The sequence below is a fragment of the Rana temporaria genome, chromosome 4 (genome assembly GCF_905171775.1).
Source record: "Rana temporaria chromosome 4, aRanTem1.1, whole genome shotgun sequence".
Lineage (NCBI taxonomy): Eukaryota > Metazoa > Chordata > Amphibia > Anura > Ranidae > Rana > Rana temporaria.
Genome location: NC_053492.1, coordinates 214,249,178 through 214,266,590, shown reverse-complemented (window position 1 = coordinate 214,266,590; position 17,413 = coordinate 214,249,178). Strand labels below are relative to the sequence as shown.

Here is a 17,413-nt window from a genome sequence, read left to right as displayed (position 1 = left end):
TTAAAATTTCATTTGGGAAAAGTGTTGCATTACCGCGCAATTGTCATTCAAATTGTGCCAGCGCTGAAAGCTGAAAAATGGCCTGGGCAGGAAGTGGATAAAAGTGCTCAGTATTGAGGTGGTTAACGTTCTTCTCAGGCAAAATTTCTAGGGTTTTAAGAATATTTATCTGTCCCATTTTAGAACTTTGAGCACACAGCTGGGTCACTGACAGCCACAGGTCTATAGAAAGGGTCAGACACCCTGATCATGTTATCACTATGACAGCCAGACAAGCCTGTTAGCTGCAGAGAGATGCACAGAAATAGCTAAAGCCAGCAGGTTGTAACTCCACTGTTTTATGAACAGTAAATTCATTAAAGTTTTTACATTTTGTTTATAAGTCGAAATGTAAAAAAAATAACATATTTATTTCTGATTTTCTATTTACTGCACAATGGCTGGTGCTCAATATATCCTTCTTTTATTATTTTTTTTGTTTTAGACACAATGTTGTGGCAATAGATGGGTGTGTTCTGCTAGGTAATCTGAACATCCACCCATCTGTAATAAATAAGTATATAACTGCTGCAGGCATTTTGGCATAGACAAATGGCGTTTTGTATTAACCTCTGTAATTAAACCGCATACCAGTAAGACCTGAATAGCCTGCATGCTGTGAGTCTTGCCCATTTTGTGTTTGTGTTTGATTCAAAGACTTGCATTGCAAGCATGCAGGTTCTTTGTTGTAGAAGCGACATGCTGGGGTTTATTTACTAAAGGCAAATCCACTGTGCATTTGAAAGTGCATTCGCTGTAGATCCGAAGGGGTAGATCTGAAATGAGGAGACGCTCTGCTGATTTTTTTATCCAATCATGTACAAGCAAAAATGCTGTTTTTTATTTTCCTTGCATGTCCCCCTCAGATCTACAGAAACTGCACTTCCAAGTGCACTTGTAGTGCAAAGTAGATTTGCCTTTAGTAAATAAACCCTGCTATGTTAATTCTGCGTTAAAACAAACCTACCTGTCTGTTCCCAATCTTCTTAAAGCGGGGGTTCACCCAAAAAAAAAAAAAAAATTTAACATTCGATTCAGGCGAGTTGTTAGAAGCACAATCGGGTGTTTTTTTTTTAATCGTTGCCGTACATACCGTTTTATAGATATATGTTCTCCGTGGCTTCCGGGTATAATCTGCGGGACTTGATTGACAGGCTTCCGACCGTCGCATACAGCGTGTCACGAGTTGCCGAAAGAAGCCGAACGTCGTGCGCAGGAGCCTTATAGAGCCGACTCGCAGTCCGGCTTCTTTCGGCAACTCGTGACGAGCTGTATGCGACGGTCGGAAGCCTGTCAATCAATTAGGAACGCCCAGTCCCGCAGATTATACCCGGAAGCCGCGGAGAACATATATCTATGAAACGGTATGTACGGCAACGATTTAAAAAAAAACACTGATTGTGCTTCTAACAACTCGCCTGAATCTAATGTTAAAACATTTTTTTTGGGTGAACCCCCGCTTTAAGGCTGGATTCACACATGTGCGGTGCGAATTCCAGCTCCGTTTTCTCTGCATGGAGAAAAAGCAATTGTAGTGAAGAGGAGGAGAGAATGCCTGTTCACAACGTATCTGCGAATCAGATGTGTTCCCATAGAAGAATATGTGCCTGAAATTCGCACCGCACTGCCTAGAAAATGAACACGGTTTTTGGGCAATGCGGAGTGCAAATGCATTGCACATATGGGAACCAGACTGAAACAAATACATTTTAAAATGTTCTGCGAATCAATTCGTATAGGTGTCCTCAAAGCCTCCCTATCAGTGTCCTCCTTATTAGAAGCTTTCCCATCAGTGTCAGCATTCGGTATAATAGCCATGCAACTAACTTTTCAGCAGTTGAAGCCTTATGTTTCTCTTTATTTAAGGGTCTACATTACAACTGCCATGATAAAAAATGAATGGGCTGCCCAATGAGCAGGCAAGTGAGAGCCAGTGACAAAGTAGCTCCTACTTCTCGGTCTTCTTTGGCAGGGGGCAGACTGAGTACTTTTAGTAATAAGGAAGCCCTGCGGGGAGGATACCTGCAAATTAAAGGTGAACATTGCGACCAATGCTGTTTTGTTATAAATACTGTATATCAAGCTTAGCCCAAGGTTGTGGTTTAAGCCAAGGCTAGCTTATTCCATGACAGTAGCTGACTGCCTGTGTTTACTTCACTGAGCAGTTGCACTTGGGCCCTGGACCCCTCAATACAAAGCATGTACCTTTTCTAGAGGCTGATTACAGCATGTTGACTGTGTGATGCAATGGATATATCAGAGTGATCGACTTTGGCTCAGCTTGACTCGTATTTACTTCTTCTACATTCTAGGTGGAGATTTGCTGTTTCAGCAAGTTCCAATGGTGGAAATGGATGGCTTGAAACTAGTACAATCAAAAGCCATCCTGAGCTACATAGCTGGAAAATACAACATATACGGAAAGGACCTAAAAGAAAGATTATTGTAAGTATTTACTGAATATAGCATACTTGTATATTCTGAATATTCAAAGTGTGTGTGTGTGTATATACACACACACACACACATATATATATATATATATATATATATATATATATATATATATATATATATATATCTTCAGAGACATCACCCTACCGACAAAGTGCCATATAGTTGAAGCTATGGTATTTCCCAGTAGTAACCTAGTAACCCATGGGTGCTCAACCTGTGGCCTTCCAGCTGCAGTGGAACTACAAGTCCCATCATTGCTTCAGCTTTTGGAAGTCATGCTTGTAACTATCAGCCTTGCAATGCCTCATGGGACTTGTAGTTCCGCAACAGCTGGAGGGCCACAGGTTGAGCACCCATGTAGTAACCTATGGCTGTGAAAGTTGAACCATTAGGAAGGCTGAATGCTGAAGAATTTATGCTTTTGAACTATGGAGTTGCAGAAGACTCTTGAAAGTCCCTTGGATGGCAAGAAGATCAAACCAATCAATCTTGAGGCAAATTAACCCTGAATATTCACTGGAAGGACAGATCCTGTAACTGAAACTCAAATACTTTGGCCACCTAATGCTAAGAGAGGACTCCTCGCAATCGGCCATCTTAGAGAAGTTTTATTATAAGCTTAATAAATGAACATGTCAGGCATGTATAAATCGTAGAAATATTGCTCTGTCACTGTTTTATGACTTGAGGTTATGTTTGTAAGTAATAAGGGGAATTTTCCAGAAACATTAAGAATGTCAATTCTGCAAAGTCATGGATCAGGGCATGCTGTTGACATGGGCATTCATGAGTCTAAATATTGCAGTAGGATGGAAATTGTTTATTTAACTGATATATAGACCAATGGTGTGTGATTTGTTTTTACAGTTGAACCTCGGATTACAAGCATAATCCGTTCCAGGAGTATGCTCGTAATCCAAAGTACTTGCATATCAAAGTGAGTTTTCCCATTGAAGTCAATGGAAACTAAAATAATTTGTTCCGCATTGACTTTAATGGAATGCAATACCGAATGCGGCCAAAGGTGGGGGGAGCCAGAGAGCGCCGAAAAGGCCCGAAGACACTTCGGCTCTTTTCCTGCGCCCCTGTACCTCAGGCCAAATGAGGTACTGCAGGCCAATGTTCGGCTTTTCTCGACTCATGCGCCCCCGTAACTCTGGCCAAATGAGGTACTGTAGGCCTATTTAGCTTGAATTCTGCTCGTCTTGCGAGTCAACACTCGCAAACCAAGTCAGAATTTAAAAAAAGTTGCTTGCAAATCAAAACGCTCTCAAACCAAATTACTCTTAAAACGAGGTTCCACTGTATCTTGATTGCAGAGTACATACATGGTATATAATTAGCATGAGCCTGCGATTGTTTTGCTTGTAAGCTGACCTGTGTAGCACCCTCTTGGTATATAGGTGCTAGAGATAGGATTTTGGAGGATAGGTACATTTAGGCAGGCCTGGCTGGCAGTCAGGCCTGTTTGTTTTGATCTGGGATGGGAGTGGCTCAGGGTAGCAGCTGGTGACCCTCAGGCAGCATCACCTCCCTCTTCTTTCTGGAGTTTGCTGGAAAGAGAGGAGGAGAGGTGGAGCTGCCTGATGTGTTTTAGGGAACCCTAACCAATCCCCAACCTGGACTAGCAAGGGGCAGGCCTCTTTAAATAACCAGGGTCAGCCCAGCTGGGGAGGAATTGTTCGGGTGGAAGAGCTGGAGATGGAGTACTAAGCTGTTGGGGCTCTTGTGGGAGCTCCCCAGTCTGGTAGGGGCGGGTGACCTTGAGCCTGGGCTTGGGTGAAGATGGGACCCTTGTACAAACCACAGGAGGAGAAAGAGGGGAGCAGGAGGAAGTCTTCAGGGATAGGAACAACTGGTTACAGCCAGGAGGGCTGGTGAGTGACATGCACAGACCTGAGAGGACTGGGGAGCCATGCCTGAGAGGACTGGGAAAAATGCAGTCTGGGATGGGTGCAGAACCAGGTGTGTGGTGTCATGGGCAGTGGAGAAGAGCAGCTGCAGCCAGGGGAGGGCTGGAAGGGCCTGAAGATAGGTTACTGGGCAGTAGCCGCATGTAAGGCAGCTAGCACCAGGAACATTTATATTTGCTACATTATAGGGGCCCGTGATCCCTGCCTGCAAAGGGCAATTGCTAAAGCCTGGCTGAGACAGTGTCAGGCCTAATCACTTTGTGCTAGCTGTGCCTCAAGATTAGAGAGGAAGCAATGTGCAGGAGAAGGAATGGAGTGTATATACCAGACTGTATATAGGTATCGCAAGCACTGGGCATCCCATACTTCCCTTACCCAATCCAAGTTTAAACCCCTCAATAAAAATACAAAAAACAAAGCGCATTGACTGTTCTATGTCTGAGCATTTGAGAGATGAATGCCGGGCTGGGCAGGGTGACAGGTGGTCCGGTGGAACACAATACTCAGCAGCTCCTACGGGGGTACCGCCCTGTATGTTTAATAAAAATCCTATCTGATTCAAAGCTGCTCACAATCTCTTGCTATGGGAAGAATTTATATAGCCGACTTCTCTTTCTATAAAGGATGATTGTCATATTGACTTTTTGCTTTCAATATGCTGTCTTTTCCCCACACCAAGTATGCTGATTAGGAGTTCTCCTGACATTATTCTGACTTTCCTGGTCTGCATACTTTTTCCAGGTCAGTGACTCGGCAGGTATTCCAGCCTAAAGCTGGCCACATAATGTCACAATCTCATTGTACAATTTACTTTTTTGTGTAGTGTGCAAAAATCCTAAACTGTATGGGCTCACATAAGTTTTAAAAATATTAAATCAGGATGAAGTTGTAGGATACATAGGTATGTTTGAGACAATTTCATTAGATCTTGACTGCACTTTATCATTCAACAAAGTAGATTTAATAACTAGAATGTGTCATTAGAATCATTAGAATTATAAAGTTACAATGTTGTGGTAGCTAGCGCTTTAAGAAATGCGGTTATTTTTTGGGCAATAATTAAACGCTTCTAATACTGCGTTTAGTATTTTTCCAAAATATGCAGTACTTATCTCATGAAACCATGTGGTTTATCTCAAGTGATATCCAGTGGGATGGATACAGTGGAAAAGAATTAGAGACCCTGTCAGTTTTATATTTTTATTTTTTGCCATCTGTGTCCCCATTGGAAGATTTCCCTCTATTACTTTTCTGGGGATATCCCAAAATTTGAGATTTCCTTTTACTTTAACCTTCAATGATAATGGTAAAGGGGACAAATGGAGAGGGTGAATCTCCCTAATAGAGAAACGGATAACAAAAACGGGACTCTATCCCAAAAAAAAATTTCCCCTTATGCCACATACATACGACCGTTTTTCATGACAAGAAAATGCTATTTTTTTAATTAAAAATGACCGTGTGTGGGCTCCAGAGCATTTTTCTAGACGTGAAAAATGGGCATTAAAAATGTAGAACATTCTCTATTTTTTTATCGTTGTTTTTCACGTCGTGAAAAACGGTTGTGTGTAGGCTTTAAGGACGGGGAAAAAAACGTGCATGCTCCGAAGCAGGTTATGAGAAGGGAAATTTAAATAATCAGCCCAAAGGGTGTCGCCAATCGAATGGAACTTCCCCCTTTATATTGCCGTCGTACATTTTTTTTTTCACGATTGTGTGTATGCAAGGCAGGCTTGACAAGAATTAAGTCGAAAAAAAAAAGGTTGTGTGTACGCGGCATTAGTTATACATAAAAAGGCAGAGACTACTCAAAATTATTATATTTTTAGATTCTTTAGATACCGCATGCCCATGCCTGAACCACTACTTAACCTACTGGGCACTTTTACGCCCTTCCTGCCCAGGCCAATTTTCAGCTTTCATCATTGTCGCACTTTAAAGCGGAGCTCCACCCTAAAGTGGAACTTGCGCTGATTGGAACCCTCCGGTGTCACATTTGACACCTTTCAGGGGGGAGGGGGGTGCAGATACCTGTCTAAAGACAGGTATTTGCACCCACTTCCGGCCCAGCATTCACGGGCAAAATATGGGCATTGCATCACATCCCGTCGCCCCCCCGTTGTGTGCTGGGAACACTCGGCTCCCAGCACACAGCGGGAGCCAATCGGCGGGTGCAGCGCGACTCACGCATGCGCCGTAGGGAACCAGGCAGTGAAGCCGGAGCGCTTCACTTCCTGGTTCCCTCACAGTGGATGGTGGGGGGGGCAGCAGAGTGACGAGCGATCGCTCGTCCTCTACTGCCGACGGCGCTGGACTCCAGGACAGGTAAGTGTCCTAATATTAAAAGTCAGCAGCTGCAGTATTTGTAGCTGCTGGCTTTTAATATTTTTTTTTGGCCGGACATCCGCTTTAAATTACAGTTGCACTGTCATGCAACACTGTACCCATATGACATTTTTATTTTATTTTTTTCACACAAATCGAGCTTTCTTTTCTTCATAATTTGTTATAACAGACGAAACAAGAAGAGAAAGAAAAGCGCACCAGCCTAGTGTGTTACAGTTGACAGTTTAATAAAATAGTATAAAAATGGAAAACTACTCACAAAAAAGATAACAAAGTAGGCTTGTCAACAACGATGTGGTAGATACCCCCCGAACCACACTCCAGAATAGGGGGGATAGAGGTGTCACTGCCGGCTTACGCGTTTCGAGGCGACAAGGACCTCTTCATCAGAGCCCAGCCTGAATTATTGTTGGACAATCCACCCATACGCAGGAGTTTGTTTTTTTTCTGTTTTTTTTGTTTTGTTATAACAGACAATTTTTCTCCTTCACTGATGTGCTCTGATGATGCCACACTAATGAGGGAGCACTGATGGGCATTGATAGGCAATAGTAGGTGGCACTGATAGGTAGCACGGATTGTCAGCACTTGTGGGACTGCACTGATATCAGTGCAGATATTCCATTAACAGAAGCTGGTTATCTGCTCCCCTCTCCTCACGCTGACAATGTGAGCAAAGGAATGCCAATAACCGGCTTCTGATTACATTGTGATCAGCTGTCATTGGTCAAAGCTGACCACGTGGTAATGGGCCGCTGTGATTGGCCCTTTACCCTGATCTGTGATCAGCTGAGTCAGAAGGACTCAGTAATCTCAGAGCGCTGAATGTTGAAACCACATAAGTGAAGACCTATGCAGTGCGGTGAGAATTGCACAGTGGTAAAAACAAAATAAGTGAATATGAACAAATGGTATTGCACCACTAAAACACACAATATTAAGAAAATGGAATAATGGGGAAAAATTACACCATTATAATACAATAAATTTGTGAAAATCAGTGCACAATATATACACTCAAATATATAAGTGAATGAGAAGTCCACTATAATTACGAAAAATGGAAAACTCCACAAGCAACAGACACCGAAGTCCAATGAGACAAAGGAGGACGTTCACTTCAGGATGCAATTGACGACCTATAACAAAATGAGCTATTCAGAGACTTCTGGTCACTCCAGCAGACTCTCAAAGAAGCTTGGGTACACTTACCGAATAAGGTGGTCACACGTACCGTACGGCAGTAAGTCTCTGGATCCTTAGTTCCTAGTGCCCCAGGGCTGCAAAGATGAAGTACGAGTTGACAGCTATGGCAAAGCCGGCAAGAGGGTCGATCCATGGGCCAGTGATGATGATAGATGTTCTCACCAACGATATCAACCGAGGATAGAATATAAAAATAGCTCCATATGATGCAGATCAACCAAAAAACGGTTTATTTAAAATACCGTACATATCATTTCACATGACCGATGTAAAAATGGGTAAAAAGTGATCACAACGTTGAATATAAAAGCAATTTTTCCCACTTTACTCTAGACTTTGTTTGAGTGTTAGCTGTTTCACCTTTTGTTTTCTGGGTTCAGCGCAGTATTTTCCCCTTTTTCACAATCTCAGAGTGTGCCACCCACATGCCGCGCGATCACGGGAGGACGTCATATGACTCCCTCCCTGCAAAGTAAGCCTCTGCTGTAGCTGTCTTTCACTATAGCATTGGTGGGAAGTGTTTTATTTATTTTTTTACTGCATGCATTTATTTATTTCCTTCTGTGAATTGAGTTTAAAACCATTTCATGTGGTATTTACCAAGTGTTTACTTTTATTGTGGCAAATACAGCAAAACATGCATGTGATATTTAGGGAAAATGTGTCCTGATACCTAAATATCGCATGAGATCTGCTTTAGTGAATCAAGCCCATAGTGAATTGACAGTTTTAGGATCGCATGCGATATTTCGGGAAAATAGGGTTCTAATGTGACTCAGTATTAAGAAAGGCTGTACTTAGAGAGGGGTACATTGGTATAAGTGATAATTACTGTGCATTTTCTTGTGTTCCAGCATTGATATGTATACCGAGGGGGCAACAGACCTAATGGGATTGGTTATACCATCATTCTTTATGGCTGAACCTGAACAGAATAAACAACTGGACCGTGTTAAACAAAGAGCTTTGAACAGATATTTTCCAGTTTATGAAAAGGTATGATTTATTTTATTTTTAACAATGGTCTAGCCTGTCCATAATGTATTATGAATCAGGATAAAACCTGTCCCCATCCCTACACACTGCCTACACCCTCATGTTCCGTGGGTTGGTAAACACTCCTATCTGTTACCATAGTCAACACAGAACCTCAAGAACGCTTCATTAACTTTGCAGCATATCCATTTTTAACAAATCGGAGGTGGTTTCGTTTTCTACCCATTTCGTAGGGGAGCACTGGCACTTTTATGCAAGTTTTGGCATCTTGCCTAGATGCACAGTAGCTCACAAAAGTGACATTTTTTGTAAATATTTTATTAGATCTTTTCATGTGACAACACTGAAGAAATGACACTTTGCTACAATGTAAAGTAGTGAGAGTACAGCTTGAATAACAGTGTACATTTTCTGTCCCTTCAAAATAACTCAACACACAGCCATTAATGTCTAAACCGCTGGCAACAAAAGTGAGTACACCCCTAGGTGAAAATTTCCAAATTGGGCCCAAAGTGTCACTATGTTCTGTGGCCACCATTATTTTCCAGCCCTGCCTTAACCCCCTTGGGCATGGAGTACATCAGAGCTCCACTGGAGTCCTCTTCTACTTCTCCATGACGACATCACAGAGCTGGTGGATGTTGGAGACCTTGCACTTCTCCACCTTCCATTTTGAGAATGCCCCACAGAGATACCCAATAGGGTTTAGGTCTGGAGACATGCCTGGCCTGTCCGTCACCTTTACCCTTTAGCTTCTTTTACCAAGGCCGTCTTGGAGGTGTGTTTGGGGTCGTTATCATGGTGGAATACTGCCCTGCGATCCAGTCTCCGAAGGCAGGGGATCATGCTCTGCTTCAGTATGTCACAGTACATGTTGGCATGTAGATCCCCAGACCATGACACTCCCACCACCATGCCTGACTGTAGGCAACACACATTTGTCTTTGTACTCCTCACATGTTTGCCGCCACACACGCTTGACACCATCTGAACCAAAAATGTTTATCTTGGTCTCATCACACCACAATACATGGTTCCAGTAATCCATGTCCTTAGTCTGCTTGTCTTCAGCAAACATTTTGAAGGCTTTCTTGTGCATCATCTTTAGAAGAGGCTTCCTTCTGGGACGACAACCACGGAGACCAATTTGATGCATTGTGCGGCGTAGGGTCTAAGCACTGATAGGCTGACCCTCCCCCCCACCCCTTCAACCGCTGTAGCAATGCTGACAGCACTCATACGTCTATTTCCCAAATACAACCTCTGGATATGACGCTGAGCACGTGCACTCAACTTCTTTGGTCAACCATGGCGAGGCCTGTTCTGAGTGGAACCTGTCCTGTTAAACCAGTGTTTGTCTGGTCTTGACCACCATGCTGCAGCTCAGTTTCAGGATCTTGGCAATCTTCTTATAGCCTAGGCCACCTTATGTAGAGCAACAATTGTTTTTTACAGATCCTCAGAGAGTTCTTAGCCATGAGGTGCTTTGTTGAACTTCCAGTGACCAGTATGAGAGAGTGAGAGTGACAACACCAAATTTAACATACCTATTGTCCATTCACACCTGAGACCTTATAACACTAATGAGTTGCATGACACCGGGGAGGGCAAAAGGCTAATTGGGATCAGTTTGGACATTTTCACTTAGGGGTGTACTCCCTTTTATTGCCAGAGGTATAGACACGAATGGCTGTGTGTTGAGTTATTTTGAGGGGACAGCAAATTTACACTGTTATACAAGCTGTACACTCACTACTTTACATTGTAGCAAAGTGTCATTTCTTCAGGGTTGTCACATGAAAATATATATATATTTTTTTTTTTAAAAGCCTATGGCGTGTGAACACACCCAAAAAACTCCACCCGGTGCAGAAAAAATGTGCACACACATAAAGAGTGTTCACAAAAACGTGCAGACGGGTGCAACGTCAAGTGGTCCTCCTGTGAAGAGGGACCCAAACCCTGATCCCCCGGGGCGTTAGGCTCCAGACGGGGACTGAGGTACTGTGGTCCGAGCAACCGAAGCCGACACGGACCCAACTTCCTCGGAGGGACTGCCGAAACAGAACCCTCCCAGTACTAGGTGGGGCTCCCCCGAAGGGAGACCCCATGAGAGCAGGCGAACTAAGCCAGAAGGCCATGTCCACCCACTCCCAAGACGTTCAGGCCGGGCAAAAAGAGAGCTGGTTCTATTTTTTATTTTTGCGGGCAGTTTTCTCGTCGGGAAAACTGCTATGGAGCATACACACGGCCGGTTTTCCCGAAAAAAGCAAACATAGCAGTTTTCCCGTCGGGAAAACCAGTCGTGTGTACGGGGCATGAGACACGGAACAGTTTTCACCCATTGATTTCATTGCACATCATGGGAAGCCTCTTCCCTTCTTTTCCAAAGTGAGAGGTGTATTGTCCTCTTTGATAGCTACTTCTCTTTGGCTGCTAAACACCTTTACTTCTTGCCCAGCTTTGATCCCCCAACTGGCACTCTATTCACTTCTCACAACATAAACTCTATATTGGAACAGCTGGATATGAGGAATGGATACACTTTGCTGAAATGTCAATGTAGTACATAGCATCTAGATCTTTGGGTCATACAAGCAGCTGAAAAAAAATGAATGTGGAACTAAACCCTCCTGTCCTTTGCAGCCAAGGAGGTTGCCATCTTGGCCTCTGTTTAATCTGCAGTTGCCTTGGTGCTGCACATATGATCAATTATGACACCAGCCATTTAATGACTTGATAGTCAAGTTGAGAGCACAAGCAACTGGGATGGTTGTCATTCACGACATGCTTTGAACGTAACTGTTTTGGAAAATGGTTCAATCAGTGGGTTTAGTTCCACTTCAAGGTAATCAACTTGGTTGATTGTTCTTAGAAATGACTGCTACATTTCCACAGATCCGTTTCTTAGGCATCCCCATAGGAATTCCCGGGGGAACTCTAACCCTGTCCAGGGTTCACGTTCTTTAGAACAGGGAAAAACTCTTTACCTCATGGCAGGTCAAGGTATAGTATATCCAGCACACAGAGAAAAAATATATATTTTAGTGACTGCCTTCAACACCTAACACTTCAACTGGTGCCCTTTTCCCTGATTATAAGAAGATGTTGTCCGATCATAGAACAGTAACTTGGTTGCTATACAGTGGGAAAATTGGGGCAACATTTTGCAAGCTCTCTTTACATGACATTCTCTGATTACATTTACATTTTTTTTTTTTTTTGTGTAACGAATCCTATTTTATTTGTTTAGGCTTTGGAAAACCAGGAATATTTAGTTGGAAAACAATTTAGTATAGCAGATGTGCAGCTCCTGGAAGTCATTTTAGCAGTGGAAGAACTACATCCTACTATCCTGCAAAACTTTCCTAATTTACAGGTAAAAAAAATGACATGCTTTATGTGTAAGTTGTGCTATTTATATTTAAAGTATAGATTACCTTATGAAAAACCCTTGTGATGGTACCCTGCCACTGTGATAATGTAGGCGATAATGACACAGGAAATGAAAGTGCCCAACTTTGCTCTTCTATTTATCTCTATAGAACATGTAGCCATACCTGCATACTGTAACACAGTCATTAGGGGGAAATGTAATGGAAAATATCTGGAGCAGGCAAACAGTGGGGCCCTACTGCATCTGAGGTTTAAAGTGATTGTAAAGTCTGTTTGTTATTTTTAGAGAGATAGAAAAAACAAACATGTTATACTTGCCTGCTCTGTGCAGTGGTTTTGCACAGAGCAGCCGAGAAACTCCTCTTCTTGGGTCCCTCTTCATAGTATGCATTAAGATAAAAACCTTCTGCCTTTACAATCACTTTATTTTAACTATAATGGCTAAGGGGAGGACGGGGGACACGAACCGTGTGATGAATCATTTTGTATTATGATTGATGAAAAATGTTCAGCTGACAGGAAAACTACGTCTTGTCAATTACACCATTCCAAAGTGGTTGTTTTCCATTATTTGTTCAATATGTACTACATGAACATCACAGCTGAATATCAACCATGCATTATGCTTCCAGTGGTCTTCAAGGAATCCCAGGATATTAACGTATTACCTTTGTGTTTACAAAGCTAATTTTTTTTTATACTTTCTTTGTTATCCTATTTAAACTATTTAATTTATATGAATGGGTTTTAATATACTTACATTGCTTCTTCTATAGGCTTTCAAAGCAAGAATATCTTCAGTCCCAACGATTGAGAAGTTTTTGTCCCCAGGAAGCAAAAGAAAGCCTATTGCTGATGCAACATATGTAAACACTGTAACCAAAATTCTTTTCAGCTGATGTGAAAAAGAAATATCAACACTCGTGTTTAAAAAAAAATACAATGATTTATAGGCATATTTATGAACTAATACGAATGTGTGCAGTTTTATATGTGTTTTAGTTTATATTCCAGAATTTTTCATTAAAGACTCTATGGAAATACTATCTAATTTATTTATTTTTTGAGACTACATTACCCACAAGGCCACTGTACTCAAAGTACAATGCACAGCCTGGGCTGAGGACACCGGCAAGGCGGGGTCTCATGTGGTGAGAAGGCACTTGCCTACCAACATAGTTAACTGGGTCGCAGGAGCGAGGGTCCCACTTTGGGTGTTTGGGGGATTGATTATCCCATAAGCTTAATAAGGAGTGAGAAGATGTTAGTTCAGAATGGTTGGGCCCAGAGGAGCTGCTCAACACGATTGGCACTGCGCTGACAAGCCATTCACCTCTGCAGCTAGGGGTTCAGATCCCGGTCTCGGCTACATGTCAATTGAGTTTGGTGGTCTCAGCCCGGCTCCCGGTGGGTGTGCTATGCGAGGTAAGCCTGCGCTTAGTATGCCCACCCCCCTCCCACAAAAACCACCACACTTACACGCACTCGAAATTGGGTTAACATGCACGCACTTTGACCATGCGGTCTCTAAAAAGAGAGGCGAAGGACTAACGGGGCTGGTTGAGCAGGCAAATCCTCTCACTCCCTTATAGGGAGTCCCTCTGCCCCGTTGGGCTTCAAAACGGAGCAGGTAGGGCCGGCTGTGTGGGAGGACCCCCTCACACACCCGCCATTGCCATTGGGCATGGAGAAAGATGTCAGATTGCCTTTGGGGGAGGCCTGCCTACTCCCAACTCCTGCAGTCCGGCTCCTCTGTCGAGTACACGCACAAAATACACTTTAAAAAAAAAAAAAAGAATGGTTGGGCCCTGGACAAGACCACCAAATATGATAAAAAGTACCTAACTGTCTGCATAAGCAGAAACACGAGGGACAATACACAGGTTCATAATGTGTAACCCTGACTCATTATATCCGTGTAGTTAGCTTCAATGGCCAATACATTACAGGAACTATACTTCTTTGTTTTTCAGATATGGCTCCATTTCTCCTCCTCTATAGATTTCCTCAAATCTTTGTGCCATTTTTGGGTATATGAGGTGTGACAATTAGATTCCTGGCATGCCCACAACATAGCACTATGATATGCCATTTACACTCGAGGGTGGTCTGACATGTTCGTTCTAACTCGCCCGGGTCGCAGACAAGTTGACTTATTCTATGGGGAGCAGTAGAAGAAATAACATGTGTGCGTTACACTGTTGGTGGAAAATAAGTGACAGTGAAAATTGGCAAAAGTGAAACTTTAGCTGTTACAACATGGTGAACATTCCTTGAAGAAATCAAGTGTTTTTGAATGGCATAGGCACAAATGACAGAAAAAAAACACAAATGACAGATGCCAATGTGGACAGACTGTGAACCCTCATATGTGCAGATCAAAGCTTGAGTGTGCGAATGATGGCATAGGAATTGAACAAGAACAGGAAAACCATGTAGCAGATTCTAATGGAAGATTTGGGAATGAGAAAGATTTCTGCAAAGATGGCGCCTTAAACAGAAGATCAGAAAAAACCTTGGGCCAGATTCACAGAAAAAGTATGCCGGAGTATCTGCTGATACTCCGGCGTACTTTCAAATTTGCGGCGTCGTATCTTTATTTGTAATTCACAAACAAAGATACGACGGCTTTTGGCTAAGATCCGACAGGCTACGGCTTCGTACGCCTTGGGAACGTAGGTGTAATTCTCCGGCACCCGCTGGGTGGAGTTCGCGCCGCTTTCCAGCATCGGGTATGCAAATTAGCTGATTACGGCGATCCACGAAGGTACGCGCGTTCGTCGCATTCTCTTACATCGTCGCTAGTCGGTTTTTCCCGTCGCAAACATAAGCCTACTTTTTCATGGCTTACATTTAGAACAGCCATGTTAAAGTATGGCCGTCGTTCCCGCGTTGAATTTCAATTTTTTTTTTTTTCCGTAAGATGTCCGGGAATACGAAACGACGTAACTCACATCGCCGTTCAAAAAATACGTCGGGGCGCCGTAATTTCACACAAAGCACGTCGGGAAATTTTCACACGGAGCATGCACAGAACGTTCGGCGCGGGAACGCGCCTAATTTAAATGGTACACGCCCCATTTGAATTAGGCGAGCTTGCGCCGGACGGCTTTACGTTACACCGCCGTAAGTTTACACGCAAGTGCTTGGTGAATCAGGCACTTGCGCAGAAAACTTGCGGCGGTGTAACGTAAAGACGATACATTACGCCGCCGCAGATATCTGTGAATCTGGCCCCTTGTGTTCAGCCGATTCTTGGAAGAATGAAGAGGTGTTTAAGGTTTCTGAGAATTAAATTGTCACACCTCATTTGTTGGAAGCTGAAAAAAGGTGAGGAAAGCTAATAGGATATACAGCATACTGCATAAGCGGGATTGGTGCTTAATCTACTCCGCTGATGGAAACTGATATGTCAGCAGTAGCTCAGGGAATGGTTAAATTCCCTTATCTAGCAACCTGTGAAAATTAGTCGCTTTGTACCTAACCCAACCATAAAGGGGGTTGTAAACCCTTGTTTTTTTTCACCTTAATGCATCCTATGCATTAACTACCGCTATTCTGGCACTTCTCTCCTTTATGTAAATAAAAATCATAATTTTTTTACTAGAAAATTACTCAGAACCCCCAAACAATATAAATATATATATATATATATATATATATATATATATATATATATAATCGGTCACCACCGTTTACGACCTTCCATCCCATCCACGACAGCTCATCTGACACACAGACAAATCAGCAGGCATCCCACTTTCCCAGAATCAAGTCTTTAGGCCCGCAGCCTAAAGACTAAAAACTACTTTATGGACATTAGACTACAAAACAGATACCTTCATCAAAGTCTGACACCTAATATTCATTTAATCTTTGATAAAATGGGACTACAGATTGCTACTGTGAAGTGCTTCTTGAGAGCTAGGGGATTTTGAAGGATTAAACTGCAGCAAAATTTCTAATAAAATACACTTATTTTATGATGTGAAGAGACAGTGGCATCCTAGAGAGATACAGTACAATTCAGAAATCACGCCAAAATCTGTAATAGATGAATAACAGCAGCGACTAACCACGTGATATAAATAAAGCGGCCTGCTACTTTTTAGCCAGCGCTACTTTAAATTTAGAGGGTAGTCTGAGAGTTAGTTGACTCAGACCGTATGATTCTTTCCAAATTTGGGCCTCTGTTCCAGCCATGGCTGTACTGTGAGTGACCACTATTGTTGTCTGGGGTGCCGTTACCACCCCAGGCCAAGGGTGGCAGCAGTCAGGTTAAGGTGTTTTGGGTGTTCCCTTCGGCAGCCAATCAGAGGGAGTTGATCGTCCCGCTTTACATGCTGGGGAGGAGTACTTAAGGGACAGACACCATTGGACCGTCGTCGATCCTGAGTCTGTCATCCCACCACCCCCCATGAGTGGCCCTCCTGGCCGTGGGTGCGTGTTCATGTGTTCCTGGCTCCGGGAACACATTGGTCGGGGGTTGTGATCTACTAAGTAGGCCCGGTAGTCAGACTGGGTCTACGTTTGCAGAGTGGTTCTATTCTATCCGTCTTGGAGGAAGGAAGCCACTTGATGAAGAACCTATCTTGGAGAGCACCGAGCAAGAGGCTGGTATATCAGGAGAGGCCTTGAACTTCATCGAAGGATGCACTATTACTGAAAGGCTGAATGATGGTCGCCTGTCAGTTCTATGTTTACAAAAAGTTAATCTGGAGAGATCCGGGTGCTGAATCCTGTGTTGAGAGGATTTTGGACCGAACATACCTCCATCTGTGGGAAAATTTGTGGCAGAGACTGTACCATATTCCGTGTGCTATCCTGGCTGCTTGGCTAGTGAGAGAGGCCTATCTGGGTGTGCAATACCCACTCTGGCTAGAGTGGCGACGAAAGCTGTGTTGCTGAAAGAACCTATTACCTGTTACCCTTCCACCTCTTCAACTACCTATTTTATTCTTTTACCAAGTTCAGCAAATAAATCACAGTTTATAAAGTATTCCACCACCAGACAATTCCACCACCAGAGTGAAGAATCCTTCTGTGGTGTTGGAAGAACA

The 17,413-nt window shown here is 43.1% G+C and overlaps 1 protein-coding gene across 1 annotated transcript in view; it reads left to right on the top strand.

Annotated features, from left to right (window-relative positions):
- The window catches only part of LOC120935696, a 98,900-nt gene that overhangs the window by 42,152 nt on the left and 39,335 nt on the right, over positions 1-17,413 (top strand). Inside the window, exons 4-7 of the mRNA XM_040347749.1 lie at positions 2,352-2,484; positions 8,816-8,957; positions 12,211-12,336; positions 13,130-13,251. Coding sequence (XP_040203683.1) covers positions 2,352-2,484; positions 8,816-8,957; positions 12,211-12,336; positions 13,130-13,251 — 523 coding nt within the window. The remainder of the gene's footprint in view (positions 1-2,351; positions 2,485-8,815; positions 8,958-12,210; positions 12,337-13,129; positions 13,252-17,413) is intronic.